We start from the raw sequence: 15,002 nt of genomic DNA, 5'->3' as shown, positions 1-15,002 counted from the left end.
GAAATCATCCAGTATATAAGGACGCATCAGCTCTGCCGGAAAACTTCTCCTAACGACCACATATCATCCGATTCGACATCCAACGTTCACAATGAACCAACCCAAATCTACCCCGACCGTATCTCGCGGCTGGCTCTGCCGGTCTTGTGACATGCCTTTCGTATCCAAATACAGTCTTTTTGAACACAACAAATCCTCGAAGCATTATGTGTGTACAGACGTCAGGTGCAAGGGCAGGGCATTCTTCTCAGCAATAGGCTTGAGGGAGCATCTGAGGCAGGCTGCCGTGCACCGCGAATACGACCGCGCTCAATGCCAGAGGTGCAACCGACAATTCACCTCGACGCATGGCGTGTTCTTACACCTCGACATGGGGGGTTGTGGAGCCATCACCTGGAAGTGGGTGCTTGAACAAGTCAGGCGTCTGGATAGACGCAAGGTCTTTGTCGATCCCGATGTTGACTTTGAGGCAAGTCCTGCACCGTATAGCGACACTGGTACTTGCTGCACCACGTGTGGCCGTTCCTTCAAGAACACCGTCGCTCTCAACCAGCATTTGGCGAGTCCCGCACACCAGCCGAAGTTACTCAAGTGTCCCGTGGCTGGGTGCGACTCGCACTTTGCGATATTGAGTGGTTTGGCGCAGCATATTGAGACAGGGACCAAGTGCCATGCGAACAGAGATCGTAAGGCCTTGAGGAAATGGAAGAACTTTATTGCTAAGATGGACCTTGTTACAAAGGTCTCTACACGTTCTTCCATTTCTCCAGATTGACTGAATGTTTGGACGTGAGTGCGAATATTCTTCCCAATCATTCTGATTTTCATGCCTTCTCTGCATGATGATCACTACTACACTGATATCCCGCCTCCATTTCGTATCCTTCGTTTTTCTATGTTACCTCACTGTGTTTCTCCATCTCTTGTCAAATTTGACTTATAGCCGTACGAAGTAACTACCCGTGTGGTGTGAACGACCTGTGCATTCCGTAGCTAAAGACTTTTATTTCACTACAGCCACCTCCGTGTATCCCATTCCTTCACACTGTCATGTCCCTGGGACGCAGGTACATAGTGAATATTAATTATTCATTCCAGTGACGCAGCGGGCTGCCTGCCTAGGTAATTACGTCTTGTGTTTTAATGCCGCGACGACAAAGCCGTCTCTGTGCCCTCGATTTTTAGGACTCGTCCCCGGCCGCTGAAAGGACATTCATAATCAATACGGGTAAATCCATTTAATCTTCCATCCAACGAGACCCCACAGTTCTCTTCTGAGGATGACGCGTGACGCGCGATGACGGCCTTGGCTCTGAGTCTTTATCCAGATGATCTTTGATGTCGAAACTCAGACGTTATTTAAGGCCCGTCAATGCCACTTCAAGAGCTGCAACGATGCTTCTTCATTTACCGCTGCTGTCCAGTCTTTTTCTGTGTACTTTGTCTTGCTACGGCGCGATTTATGAGAGCATAGCCGATCTCCCTGGTACTAAGTTTGATTTCGTGATTATCGGTGGTACGTTTGCTACCTTTAACTCAGGCGACCTGATTTCATGTACTTCAAGGTGGTGCAGGGGCGCCGTTGTAGCTAATCGTTTGACCGAGGAAGATTTTTCAGTTCTTGTTCTTAAAGCCGGTCCATCGTGAGTGTCAAGAAATAGTATCCATCCTATTCACGTATTATTGACATTCCTTCTCTCAGCGACCGCGACCTGCTGTAGATTGAAATACCATATCTAGTGGGATTATTGGAGAATGACCCATACAGTTGGAATTACTCGGACTACCGTGCAACCCTGACTCAACAACAGAACTACCACATTTCCGAGAGGTCATGTGCTTGGGGAAGCACGTCCATCAGTATGTTATGGGAGATGCTTTGGATTTAATATTCACCGGTTTATAGATGCCGTGATTTATATCCGCTGCCCTCCGGAGGATTACAACTGTTATGTGAATTTCACCGGGGGTCCAGGCTGGTCTTGGGAGAATCTCAAGACTTATTTCTTCAAGGTCAGTATTCTAAAACACTGTGCCAAAAGGCTTAAGTTTATATTCATTGGTTTTGGTATTTTCTTTTGCAGAATGAAAAATGGGTACCGCCTGCAGATGGTCACAACACTATTGGACAATATGACCCAGCTATACATAGTTTAGATGGCATGAACGCAGTCAGCCTTCAAGGTTACCCTCAACCGACTGATGAACGGGTCCTACGAGTGACATCCGAGCTCTCCGATGAGTTTCCCCTTTGTCAATTCTGGAATACCTAATAGTCTAGGTGTGTTAATATTCTTCAGTACAATTCTGCTCCTCACATCACCCCACAAGGATATATGCAAGCCACGATCAATGACGGCAAAAGAAATAGCGCTGTTGTGTCCTACTTGGGTCCAAATTTCATCACCAGGGCAAGTCTTCATGTATTACTTGGTGCTCAAGTGACCAGAGTCATCCAGAGTGACAAGTCAGAGCCCAGCTTCGACATTGTAGAATTTTCGGCCTCGTCAGAGGGTGCATCTCTTACTTTCCACGTACTCACCAGCACCGAACCGATATAATTATGCGTAGGATCGACGTGGCTCTTTAATGTTATAGCAACAAAAGAAATCATCCTTTCTGCTAGGGCCATAGGGACACTGCATATATTGCTCAATTCTGGTATTGGCGATGCAGTGGAGCTTTCGGAGGTAGGCGTACAGGTTATTATCGACTTACCAGATGTCGGCAAGAACTTTTCTGATCAACCGATACTCTAGAACAAATGGTATGTCAACGACACGGACACCTGGGACGACATCTTCCGTAACCTGACACACCAACATGACCTTGTCCTGCAATGGAACGAAACCAAGATGGGACCACTGGTGGACACGCCGTTTAGTCACATAGCCTGGTCTCGTCTTCCCGATGATTCGCCAATCGTTGAAAGGGTCAACGATCCGGCAGCTGGACGGAACACTCCCCATCTCGAGCTTGATGTCCAGGTATGAAGCTCCTGTCCTGCGATACTTGAATGTAGCTCATCTCAAGCCTTGCAGAATGCATGGAGTATACCGGTTTCCACTATTCCAGGTACTGGAAACTTTATGAGCATAGCGACTTGTGTTGTATCAGCAGCCTCTCGTGCGTGAAATTCCTGTCACGCCTATTTGCGTGTCGACTCACTCGATGATTGCACTATCTAGGTGGAACGGTCAAATTAAACTCTTCTGATCCTTTGGATCTTCCACTCATCGACCCTGCCAATCTCGCAAGTGAATTTGATGTTTCTGCTATGATGGAAGCAGTAAAGAGCACCAGACGATTCCTATCCGCGCCTGCGTGGGAGAGTTATGTCCTGGATGCCTATGGTGGTTTGGTTAATGCGACAACGGACGAAATTCTGGAGGAATATATGCGCGAAAACGTCGGGACGGCTGCTCATCCCGTTGGGACGGCCAGTATGTCTCCGAAGTTTACGGATTATGGTGTTGTGGATCCAGATTTTCTCGTGAAGGGTGTATCTGGGTTGCACGTGGTTGATGCGTCTATCTTTCTAGGTTGTCCGAATTTGTCCTGATAGCTTTTGGTGCTGATTCTGAGTTCGCTGCAGCCATTTGTGCCTGCCGGCCATACTCAAGTTCCAACCTATATTATAGCGGATCTCATCAAGGTGAAGTGGTTGGATACTCCTTGAAATATGCATCCTGCAATGAATTATTGCGAAATTTGAACTTCCTCGCCCTTCGGCGTTTCATTTAAACCACGCTTGCTGTTGTAAAATTCTTGACAAAGGCAGAAGGATGAATACTTTCAACCGTAAATTTTATGTAAGGTATAGTGTACAGTCAACAGGTTCGACTCGGAGGTGTAAAGATCGCTTGGGTGGCCTGATTTTCTCGCGCTTGCATCTTTCGTCTATCTACCGACGCATTTGTTGCTTCTCCTTTTCCTTCGACAGTCGCGACGTTCTGTACAATCCAGCATGCTTATCCATTGTTCTTACCTGATCCTGACATACAACTCTCGCAAGCGTAAAACATAGCATAGTATTCCGCAGAATGTCAATTTTCAGAGCGGAGATCCGGGCCGAGGAGCCGGGCGTACTACATCTTAGCTTGCGTAAGAACATCTCGTTCTCCTTCCCTTTCCTGCAGAAAATGGTGGCTTCACGAGTTCCATGGTGGCATGATGGATGTTTGCAGTGTGATTATCACATTATAGGTAGGCGACCAACTTGAAACAGACCAAACATGAACATTCAAATAAGGCTGCTGACATTTCATGTTTCCAAATTTGCAATCGTCTTTACCACTTAGATTCCATGATCTACCAAATGCTCCAAGATAGCTGGCAGGAAAAACTTGTATTGCTCTCAGTGATAGTCGTTCTTATCTTTCTTGTGCTGTACCGAAGGTCGCAATGGTCTCGGCCGTTACAGGCCCCCACTGTCCCGTATCTAATACCATGGTTGGGCTCTGCTATCAGTATGGGCAAGAGCCCTGACGTTTTCTTTGCGAACTGTACCGTACGCTTTGGACCTATGTTCCGGGTGGTGGCTGTTGGAAAGACGATGACTTATATCACTTCACCTACTGTGCGTATACATTGGTACCCATCTGCAACCCCTTAACGAAAATTCACTGACATTGATACAGCTCATCAGTGCTGTCTATCGTGATTCAAAGGTACGTTGGGATCCCCATTCTATATTCTGGCTTATGTAGTAAATAGACATTTGAATTCGCCCCCATTCGCAAAGAAATGTCCGTTACGGTGTTCAATATGTCTCACGAAGCAGTCTATAACGGATTCATGCAACAGGAATACTTTCCTATGCACCATAGGCTTCTCTCACAAACCGCTATCCCTGTTCTTCTCTCCCGTTATGCCGAACTCGCAGAAAAGTCTATTATTGAGTCCCTCAGGACGAGGACCGCCAAGGGGAAGGCGCTCCTGAGCGAATTCATCCTATCAGCATCGTATGATGCGGCGGCGTATGCGTTCTTTGGAACAGAGTTCCCGGCGAAGGAGACTTACCCAGCTTTTCGCACGTTTGACAATAAATTTCATCTTATCGCGGGTGAGATGCCGTATTTATTGGTAAAGGATGCGAGAAAGGCTTGGGAAGGCGTTGTGGATGCTATAGCCAGATACTTGGCACAGAGACCACATGAAGACGCCTTTGAGTTGATTAGTTGGATCTCGACGCACGCTGAAGGTGCTGGCTGGGTAAGTGTTTTAGTATGTGCTCGTATTGGTAGTTCTGAGCGTGAAGTGCAGAGCAGGAAAGATGTTGCAAGCGCCTTGGGTTCAGAATTATGGGCACTAGAAGCCAACGCAATCGTAGTGGCGTTTTGGGTGATTGTGCTTTCGCTGCAACAACATCCAGACGGATTCGGTCTAGCACTTCTTATTGACGAAATTGACAAGGCCTGTCCACAACATCCACAGAACAATGACTGGATAATATCCGCATCTATGCCTTTGCTCATCTCCACAATCAAGGAGACATTGCGGATGACCACGTCCACATTCTCCATTCGGAGAGTCACGAAAGATACGGTTTTTGCTGGGTATGAGCTCAAGGAGGATTCGCGGGTGATATGTGTGACGAGGGCGGTGCATATGGACGAAGAAGTCCACGAAAATGCACACAGATTCATGCCTGATCGTTATCTGAAAATTGACGCAGGCCAAAGGCTGTTTAAAGACAGCAAGGAGATCAGGGATCATTCGATGCCTTTCGGAGGTGGTATTTCTATCTGCGAAGGCAGGTCCGTGTCTTTCTGCCCAATTTTATGGATTATTTACTGACGACTGGCTAGGCACTTTGCATTGACGGAGCTTAAGATACTGTTAACGCTGCTACTGACGCATACGAAAATAGAACTGGACAGCGAGAGGGGACCGCAGCCTAATGTCGAACTTTGCATGGAACGAATGGGAGTCGGTGTAATGCCCCCTAGAGGAGATTTAAACGTAGTTATTCGACCACGAATAGCGTAGAAAGAGAAACGAAATCTTGTTTTTTATTTAATAACATCAGGAATACGTGGCACCTTGAGATTCTCTGTCGCGATCAGCAGAGCCACGCGCAGTTTCCCCGCTTTACAATGCCATCATTCAGTAATTACATACACTTCGGCCTTTTCTCTTCTTTACCATTTCCTCTCATTGCCCACGCCCATGGCCTTCCCGCATAGGTATTACGGCCAGCAGAAAACCCGTCTCTCTATCGGGCTGCCTGCCTATACCTCTGCCGTCGAGGAAAAACTTCGTCTTGGAGGGCACCGACTACCGAGCCCGTGGTTCGTCCGAGTTTCGATACCCATTCCTGGAGTACCTCGACGTGCAATACCGGTATGGATACCTAATCCCCGACTGGGGCGTAGACGTGGTGCATTTGTTCTGTTTGCGGTGTTGGTGATGGTGATATACACCATTTTTCATCCACGGCCCAAAGATGACTACAAGCCTTGGACACCACCATCGTGGCCCACAGAGTCGACCAAGCGGAATAGTGTCGTTTACAGGCCGGAGGATTTGCAGAGAATATGGGAATGGGAGATACAGAGTGGTCATTATCCTAGTCGACGGAAACGTGCGTGGTTGATTTTTTTCTTTTTTCGCAAGTTCTTACAGATTTTGACCTAGTACCGGACAGTCTGCGATTCCTAGAACCACCTCTCAATCCCGCTCTTCCTCCTTCACCAAAAAGTCCGGGCTCGCTAGTCCCGTACTCTCCGACGACGAACGGTATTGGTCCCAGGCGTGTTTACCTTGACATACAGAGTCGACCGCCAGATATCGCGTACCCGCCCAGACCTGTACCAGGGAGCATAGCCGACTTGGACGTAATTATGGACCACTGTGATTTCGATAAGAAAAAAGTGAGTTGTCCTGCTTTTCTTTGAAATCCGTAAAAATGACTGGACCAGTATGTCCGCGATTGCCTAGAGGTTCTTCGCGTAGGAGCCGGCCTGGACAATGGCAAACGTGTACGTCGCGGGACAATGAATGACTGGAAATACATTTTTCTAGAAGAAGGAGAGATATCTCCTATTGTTCCCTCGCGAGATGCCACGACAACCACATTTGATGACGGTACGACCGCTTCCAGGGAATGGGAAACCTTGATCCTGCCACCACCCGCTCAATACCGCCCATACTCCACTCTCGAGTCCCCTTGCGATCCCCAAAATCCTCGCATATTCCACATGTTCTGGGCTGGTCCAATCACGGACAAGCCCTATATGGTCCTCCTCTCCTTCCTTTTCACCCAGAATACGGGTCTTTACGTCAAGAATTACCCTGACACTTCAGCTTGTCGCGCACAGTTTTGGCTTTGGGTTAATCCAGGTCCAGCCGCGGCCGTCCCCAACCCGTCTGCACTCCATGACATGTTCGAAGAACTCAAGTCCAACCCATGGGCCTCTCCGTTCCTGCATCCGCGTTTTAAGGATGTCATTCAGTTTAAATTGTGGAATACCACGGAGCAACTGGATGGGGTCCCGGAGCTAAAGGACGAATGGCGTTCGATGGAAACGCTCTTCAAGTCAGGTGCTCATGTGGTGCACGTTCCACAGGAAGAGCCTCAGATATCGGGGAATGGAACTGCGTCGGTCACAAAGAAAGTGGCGGGTGACCCGATGATCAACCGGCTTGGATCAAAATCGTCGTCTGAATACGACCGCCTATCTGTTATCCTCTCTGACATGGCACGGTTTATCCTCTGCCATCGTTTCGGCGGGGTATATCTGGACGCGGACACGATCCTCCTTCGCGACTGGGAAGAGCTGTTTGGGTGGAAGGGCGCGTTTGCTTACCGCTGGTCGCGGTTACCGAACTACAACACTGCGGTGCTTCACATGAGCAAAGGGTCAGCGCTAGGAACATTTCTCTTCCGTATGGCGCTCAGTAACGGGCTGGATTTTCATCCAATGACGATTACGAAGTACATGAACGAGGCGGCGATGAATGGTCTTTTGCTGCGCTTACCGGACGCGCTCTTTGACTCGGCGTGGCTGAATACTGAAGAGTTTCAGCGGAATAGGCCACCACAGCCCTATTTCACAGAGTGCGTTGGATCCATTAAAGGTTCCGTACATAGTCGTCGCTGAGCTGAGCTTATCCGCAGGTTTTCCGACTTTTTTGAGACTCCTACGGTGAGTAGTGCTGCACCCCAGGCACTGGGCTTCGAGGGTTTCTTTTCGGGCGCGTACTCGTACCACTACCATAATCAATGGTAAGCATGTCTACCTCCGTCTCAGGGTTTAATTTCATTTCGTTGACAAGGTGGCGACCCTTTGATCCTTCACGAAACTGGCCTGACCTCGGGCCGCGATTCAAGGCGGTCGAAGACCGGGCCCGACGAGCTCTAAACAGTGAATCACTGACGTTCACATCAACAGTGAATGAGGATCCGTGGCAGGACAGAGTGGAGGAGGACAAACGGGATTTGGACTGGGCGACAGTCATTAAAAGGACTTTCGAGTCGTACATTCGGGGCGAGCGGCCGAACATGTACGGAGAGTGGCTTCGGTGGTAGAGATGGTAAATTATATATGTTGTTGGGACATTCCACATGTAAGTATTGGGGACATCTATAGGGCATGCACATACCATCGCATAGATATACGCCAGGATTGTTAATATTATTGCTTGCTATTGTAAAACAATCACGGGAACCACCGTGACCACCATCTACGCTGTCGAATATGATCCTCTTCAGACACGTTATTCTCCCGAATAACTTTCAGAAATACGCTCTCCAGAGTAGCCCTTTCCACCGTATATTCAGAGAAGTCTCCGTGCCTTGATAAGACCTGGAATAGTTGGGCAAGTGAGAAACCGTCACTTATAGGAACTTCGAATCGTGTGGCGACATCATCGGCCATACGTGTTTCGGGTATATGCGCCATTAGAATCTGAGCTTTAGTGGTCTCTTCGTGTGTCCGACAGGTGAAGTGGACTTCGTATGCGGGATAGCGCGCTGATAGGGATTCCGTAGTGCCGACAGCTAAGGTGGCGTTAGTAGGAATGGAGGTAACGCAAGGAGGGAGTCTCACCGAGAAGGCGTTTGGCCAGTATGCCAACCTTATTTGCCAAAGCAGATGCTTCTTCCATCGAATCTAACACAGAACGAACCAAGAGGTACGTCAATGATATCGTGAGACCAAGATGTTACTTACGCGTAGTGATCATGACTGCTTTGCCTACCACGACATTCCTGAGGGTCTTCCACATATCTCGTTTCATCTTTGCGTCAACGCCAGTTGAAAACTCGTCAATGAGAACAACGGCGGGATTACCTAGATGAATGTCATGACAAGTGGCTTTCTAGTCGGCAGAACACGGACCAATCAAAGCAATTGCAAGTGAGAGTTTCCTTTGGTTTCCTCCGGAAAGTTTACTCGCTAATCGATCTGCGTAGGTGGCAAGGGAAGTCGCCTTAAGCAACGAATTGACATTGTTCCGAAGTTCCAGTCCCCTTTCTAAGCCTTTCAGTCTTCCATATATTTCCAGATGTTCCCTCACAGTGAGATGAGAGTCTATAGCGGTGAACTGAGGGCAAACTCCCAAAGCAAACCGCGCTCTTCTTGGATGATGAACAACTGATTCTCCGGCGATGTAAACATCGCCTCTGTCAGGTGTCACATCCCCGCCTTCGGGGAATAATCAGTTCAAATCAACGCATATATTCGTGGATAGACTTACGGATGACGTTGAAAGCTGTTGTTTTACCAGCGCCGTTCGGTCCTAGAAGCGCAAAAACCGTGTCGAGGGAAGCACTCAGAGTGACATCATCGACAACTTTGCTATCACCGAATGTTTTAGTAACCCCAAGAACACGGAGAAGGTCGTTGGAAGACGAAGCATGATCCGCTTCAGCAACAACGTCTAGCTGTCGTCTCAAGTGGGTGTCTGGTTTTCTTTGAAACACTTTTCGAGACCAGACTGGAGGCAGCGATGAGCCGGAATCCACCCATATCAGAATGCCGAAAAGAACAAAGATATATACAATCAGGTAGACGATAGGTCCCCCATATCGCATGATCGTCGCCATATGTGATGCAGACACGGTCTCACTGTTTGTACAAAGCAGTGAGAAGAGATTGACAGATACCAGAGCTGCTCGAGTCTACATTGAGGCAACGTTTGTATTGACAACAGGGGGAAAAGGCTGAAAACCCACCACACTGGCAATCGGTGACAACAGGGAGAGCGTAAAGTGGATAATAGTGATGATATTATTGGCCTCAGACGTTTTAGCGTATGTGAGAGTCAGCAGATAACCCGCCAAATACAGCTGATAATAACAGATTAACGATGGACGCGCTAAAATATGGTCAGGTACGCACCACAAGCATGACAATTTCATAAGCAGCCACAGCAGCGAACGCCGCGAGTGGTGTGGATACCGCCAAAGATGTGCAGTATGCGAACAAGGTTGCCGCAATGCCATACAGCACCATGACAAGCCACTGACAAAATATCAGGATCCTGCAACAGTTCATACTAGTGGAACTTACAAATAATCCCAACCCATGAAACTGGTCCGAAGCAGCTGCAAAGATAATAATGATAATTGTAGAAGAAATGAAGGCGAGAATGGCATCGAAGAGAATATGGCCTAGCCAAAGACCCATAGGGTCTGATAGTCCATTAGAAAATTGCATCGCCTGAACGGCAGAACGACGTTCTCTTGATACATATAGAGCATAGAAAGCTGGATACACAGACTCGATCCAGAAAGTCAACATCAGAAGGGAAGTAAACGAAACAGCGCGCACCATAGCAGCACCAAAGAACGCGACCCACTTAAGAGCAAAAAGCGTCCCAGCTTCAACCGGAGGGAAACTCTCGTAGTTCGCTTGTATAACCGTCGGGAAGCTGGCGTTTTGACCGGAGGAGTTCAGTGCATTGTTGAACAGGATGTTGCTCACAAGGTTAAGCATAGCAGCGCCAGTGAGGCCTGGAGCTGTTGCTTCCCAGGCAAGCAGTGATGATCCCGTACTCAAATTCATAGACACACCGCCCAAGGCTAAAGCGCGGTAATTTTGACGGATTGTGTCAACGAACGTATCATTGTCGAGGATATCCTCCACAGATAGACTAGACGTGCTATTACCCAGGCTGAAGATAAGGCCGGGAGGTGTGTTTAGAACCTGAGCACCGAGACTAATCGCAGATGTAGCCATAGGAGATATCGGAAGATACAGTGGTATATTAGTCGATGTAGAGAACGATTTCACGCAGGAAGGTTGTAAACCACGTATGAACACTAAGGGAATAGCTGACGCTGCGATAGCCACAAGGACAGACAAAGCTGGAGCGAGCCAACTTCTTCGAGCGATTAGTGTTCTCTTGACGAATATCGTCTTGGCCTGTTGGAGTGGAGACATGCGACGTCCGTTTGAAAGCTGTAAGGAAGGTAGATCTTCTACGGAAAAGGAGGAAGACGTGCTGCGGTGCGTATACTTTTCGTCGAATGCTTGAGGATCGTTTTTCGCCATAAGGTCGAGGAATATGTCTTCGATGGTGGTTCCAATGACATCGTACGATGCGATGTTCAAAACATGCTTTTCGGTTTCGACAATCTGGAGAACCTTTTCGACGTCTCTGGAATCTTTGGACTTCAGATGATACGATACCTGATTGGGGGCTGCTGTGAACAAATATGCGGATGGAACATCACTTCGGATTTGATGGAGCAAACGGGCCGGTACTCCGGATTCGTCTCCTGTCAGGGACGGATGGAATGTCACTTGAACGACGTAACCTTCTCCGAGATCATGTTTGAGAGATACCGGAGAACCATTTGCTACAAGTTTTCCTGGTGCTGCAAGGATGGCAATGTTGTCCGCCAATAGATCCGCTTCATCCAGGAACTATTATATAAGAAGTTAGGGAAAGAACACCACCTCGATAAATCGACATACGTGAGTGGTGAATATGATAGTCCGCTCTTGCCGAAAAGAAGTCAAGGTCCTCCAAAGTGCTCTGCGCGACAAAGGATCGACGCCGGAGGTACACTATTGGAAGATCGTTAACTTCGTTAGCGAATCATAAGGATGCAGGTAAATACTTCATCGACTAGAAGGACTTGCAGAAGAAGATTAAGTTTAGTTTCATGTAGATAAAACTGTGGCTACCTTTAGAACCTCCAATAAGGCCAATGGCTAACTGCAGTTTCCGCTTCTGTCCGCCGGAGAGGGTGCTCGCATTTGCGTGGATCTTCTGCTCCAAGTCACAATCTCTCAATAGTTGTTCAATATCTTCATCATCGGAGTTATCACCGGACCATTTGACTGCCCGCCAAACACGTAGGGTTTGATAACAAGTAAGCTCGGGGAAGAGAACATTCTTTTGGGAAACGATGCCCAGTGTCCCAGACTGAGGACGCTCAACTCCACCTTCAAAGAGCACCGAACCTCGGGTACGGCCCGTGAGCCCGCCCAGTACGGAAAGCACTGTGGATTTTCCGGCGCTAAGAGGTTATCATGTTAGAGTGGAAGGGATAGAATAGCAGACAGCTTCACCCGTTAGATCCCAAAAGAACAGAGATGCCATACTTTGGGATGTCAAGGGACAGACCGTCGACTGCAGTGACAATGTTCTTCTGAGGCCTAAATAGGGATGTCGAAAATGTCTTTCCAAGATTTTTGATGGAGACTGCTACGTTGTCGGGGATAGAATGCTTTTTTTCATCACCTTTCGGTTTTGATAGGTTTCGGGCATCGTACAGCCGTCTTTCAAGAAGAGCAGTGAGCACAGGCCACAAAAATATGTTAATCTATCGGGGATTTCGTGAGAAAGACTCTGGATAATCTTGATACTTACGATAGCCGCAATAAGGAGAGGAAGTAGGTGAAGACCATTATCTGGATCGCCCTGAAGTACATTCGTTGCAAGCAGGTTGTTCTCAAACCCGCACATGACACGTATAGCGAATATGTAGTATCCAGGGGGGAAAACAATCGTGAAGATGAATGCCCCCACATTACCGAGATGGCTAAGGACAAGAGCTATTATGGAAAAAAGGATGGATAAGAACGTCGACGCGACTGCAGCTAGATGAGGACTCTTTCCGAACGGAGCTGCGACGAAGAAAGACCAGCTAGCCAACGACAGTCCAAGAAGAAGATGGACGACGACTACCAATCCAGCGTTGGTTTTTGAGAAAATCCGGTAGTGCCAAATCAAAGATACAATGACCCATGCCGGAAGATAGGCTAGAGAGATGCTTATATGCCAGGACCTGGGAGTATGATGTTAGGGTAAAAGGCAAGAAATTAAATTGGAACAGCCCTACAAGATTCTGGCCGAGTCCAGGAGACCCATAGCTTTCATATGTGCCGTGATGAGATTGGCACGTTCTGTAGTAACAGCACCGGGCAGCTGATAAGATATCCCAACAAAGCATATAAACCTTCAATTGTATTCACGCTGGCAGCATGTCTTCATTTCCATGGAAACTCACAGTAACAATACAAGGAGCGTTCGGAGCCCACGAATATAGCCTAAAACGGAAGATATGTCACTGACGAGGGACGTAGACCGGGCATATGTTACGAACTAAGACGAGTCAGTGTATTTTGCTCCTCATTGGTTTCCTGGGTAAAAGGCCATTGAATCGGGGTGGGAGCTTGTTCACCAGTCTTGAGTTCAATGATAGCCTAGACTCTCTGATTAACATACGGTGCGACCTTGATAACGATCAGCTTGACCTGGTCTATTGCCCACTGTAAAGGAAGAATACGCTTCTCAAAGTCGCTCGAGTGCTTGACGACATCTATATGAGCAAGTCCAGCATCTGCGTGAATAGTGTAGTTAATTGGATTCGCAGCACTTCCGTTATCAGGAATGTTGTAGAATGCGATGGCAGCAAAGCACTCTGAGAATAGGTTGAAGTTTTGAGGGCATGCAGAGGGAATGTCATCCGGAGAATCTAGTTGTCGAACTACTGCTAACTGCGATGTCGTAAAATTTTGTGTAATGCGAGCGATGATACTTGCTGGCGAGGGATCACTCGTCCCATCTGTGCTGTCAGCCCATAGCAATGCGTAGTTAGGATCCAGCTCCTGTCTCAGAGAATATATGGATACGGGGTTTCCTATGCCATACTACTGGTAGTCAGTAGAAAGAGACGACAGAATGGAAGGCACGCACATTATTGGGCTTTGTTAAGAATAGCTGCGCAACTGCAAGAAATATTCCAAATGCGACGGGCAAGACGAAGCACCGCAAGAAGTTCAGCTACATGAAGAAGAGCATAAATGTCAGTCCCTAGGCGCAACGTTTTGCACACGCACGAATGGATGCCTCAACAAGACGATCCAGTTCTTCCAGAAGAGAATGGCAAACTGGCGCCAGAAAAGGCCCTTCATTGTTCAGTATTGCTGAGAGTCTGGTCGAAGTAAGATACAGGACCGAGGGGCTTTCGAGGCCGGCATGAGGACCGGAACTTATATACCAGTTGCACAGTAATCGCAGTTACACCGTCACATTGCTGCCGTGGGGACCAGCACGCCGAGATTGGCGCCACATGACGTCACTCACCAAATAACGCGTAAACAACACGTCACACAACTGGTACTTCTTTTCTAATACTCACCACCATGCACGTAGCCTTTTCCATAAAGGTAAAGGCCGTTATCTGTCCTTTCCTGATTCATTACCTTGAATAATTAGCAGAAACAAGAAGCCCGGATAGCCGCTCTGGAAACCGAAGTGGAACACCTGCAGACGGAGTTGGGGTACTACGCCCTAAGACCTCATTTCGGAAGAATTCTCCACTGAAATTTCTACAGAGAAAATGAAGACGCCGAAAAGATTGTGAAAAGGCATATAAAGCTTCTTCATCAATACAACGAATCAAAGGACGCTGCACAGGTATTCAATCCACCTCTCCATCTTGGATAAATACTGAAGGGATCCCTAGATACTTATCGGAAAGGCACGTTATATGACTCGTTCCTGACGACTTGAACTAACCTGCATCTCAGCTTGCCCCT

At 47.8% G+C, this 15,002-nt stretch overlaps 5 protein-coding genes across 5 annotated transcripts; 4 read left to right on the top strand and 1 right to left on the bottom strand.

The window, feature by feature from the left end:
• The first annotated feature begins 40 nt into the window (after window positions 1–40).
• On the top strand, window positions 41–1,101 carry BT62DRAFT_926273 (uncharacterized protein). Its single transcript, XM_043184992.1, has one exon. The coding sequence runs from the start codon at window positions 92–94 to the stop codon at window positions 773–775; it is 684 nt and encodes a 227-aa protein (XP_043045568.1). The 5' UTR covers window positions 41–91; the 3' UTR covers window positions 776–1,101.
• A 294-nt stretch (window positions 1,102–1,395) lies between these two features.
• BT62DRAFT_999809 (alcohol oxidase) lies at window positions 1,396–3,562 on the top strand (the record flags this gene model as incomplete). The annotated part of the gene is made up of 11 exons (XM_043190845.1): window positions 1,396–1,520; window positions 1,575–1,643; window positions 1,703–1,717; window positions 1,769–1,860; window positions 1,907–2,013; window positions 2,085–2,242; window positions 2,282–2,514; window positions 2,572–2,702; window positions 2,760–2,987; window positions 3,042–3,126; window positions 3,189–3,562. The coding sequence occupies 11 exons, from the start codon at window positions 1,396–1,398 to the stop codon at window positions 3,560–3,562; spliced, it is 1,617 nt and encodes a 538-aa protein (XP_043045567.1).
• Window positions 3,563–4,043: 481 nt separating this feature from the next.
• On the top strand, window positions 4,044–8,656 carry BT62DRAFT_990399 (cytochrome P450; the record flags this gene model as incomplete). The annotated part of the gene is made up of 10 exons (XM_043190225.1): window positions 4,044–4,206; window positions 4,302–4,579; window positions 4,641–4,670; window positions 4,717–5,759; window positions 5,811–5,987; window positions 6,189–6,586; window positions 6,640–6,875; window positions 6,924–8,062; window positions 8,123–8,230; window positions 8,281–8,656. 10 exons carry the CDS (start codon window positions 4,044–4,046, stop codon window positions 8,531–8,533), a joined length of 3,825 nt encoding a protein of 1,274 aa, XP_043045566.1. The 3' UTR covers window positions 8,534–8,656.
• Window positions 8,657–8,663: 7 nt separating this feature from the next.
• BT62DRAFT_1031665 (P-loop containing nucleoside triphosphate hydrolase protein) lies at window positions 8,664–14,375 on the bottom strand (the record flags this gene model as incomplete). Its single annotated transcript, XM_043178342.1, has 20 exons — window positions 8,664–9,004; window positions 9,054–9,116; window positions 9,177–9,296; window positions 9,345–9,650; window positions 9,703–10,126; window positions 10,181–10,294; window positions 10,347–10,469; window positions 10,518–10,727; window positions 10,779–11,876; window positions 11,928–12,020; window positions 12,074–12,090; window positions 12,141–12,475; window positions 12,528–12,781; window positions 12,829–13,246; window positions 13,301–13,417; window positions 13,469–13,508; window positions 13,565–13,664; window positions 13,716–14,111; window positions 14,158–14,244; window positions 14,301–14,375. 20 exons carry the CDS (start codon window positions 14,373–14,375, stop codon window positions 8,664–8,666), a joined length of 4,731 nt encoding a protein of 1,576 aa, XP_043045565.1.
• Window positions 14,376–14,606: 231 nt separating this feature from the next.
• On the top strand, window positions 14,607–14,968 carry BT62DRAFT_999805 (uncharacterized protein; the record flags this gene model as incomplete). Its single annotated transcript, XM_043190844.1, has 4 exons — window positions 14,607–14,630; window positions 14,683–14,744; window positions 14,799–14,880; window positions 14,930–14,968. 4 exons carry the CDS (start codon window positions 14,607–14,609, stop codon window positions 14,966–14,968), a joined length of 207 nt encoding a protein of 68 aa, XP_043045564.1.
• Between the last annotated feature and the right edge of the window lie 34 nt (window positions 14,969–15,002).

Source organism: Guyanagaster necrorhizus (genome assembly GCF_019112545.1).
Source record: "Guyanagaster necrorhizus MCA 3950 unplaced genomic scaffold BT62scaffold_2, whole genome shotgun sequence".
Taxonomy (NCBI): domain Eukaryota; kingdom Fungi; phylum Basidiomycota; class Agaricomycetes; order Agaricales; family Physalacriaceae; genus Guyanagaster; species Guyanagaster necrorhizus.
The sequence above is the reverse complement of the archived record's forward strand: the minus strand, read 5'-3'. Positions and strand labels throughout refer to the sequence as shown.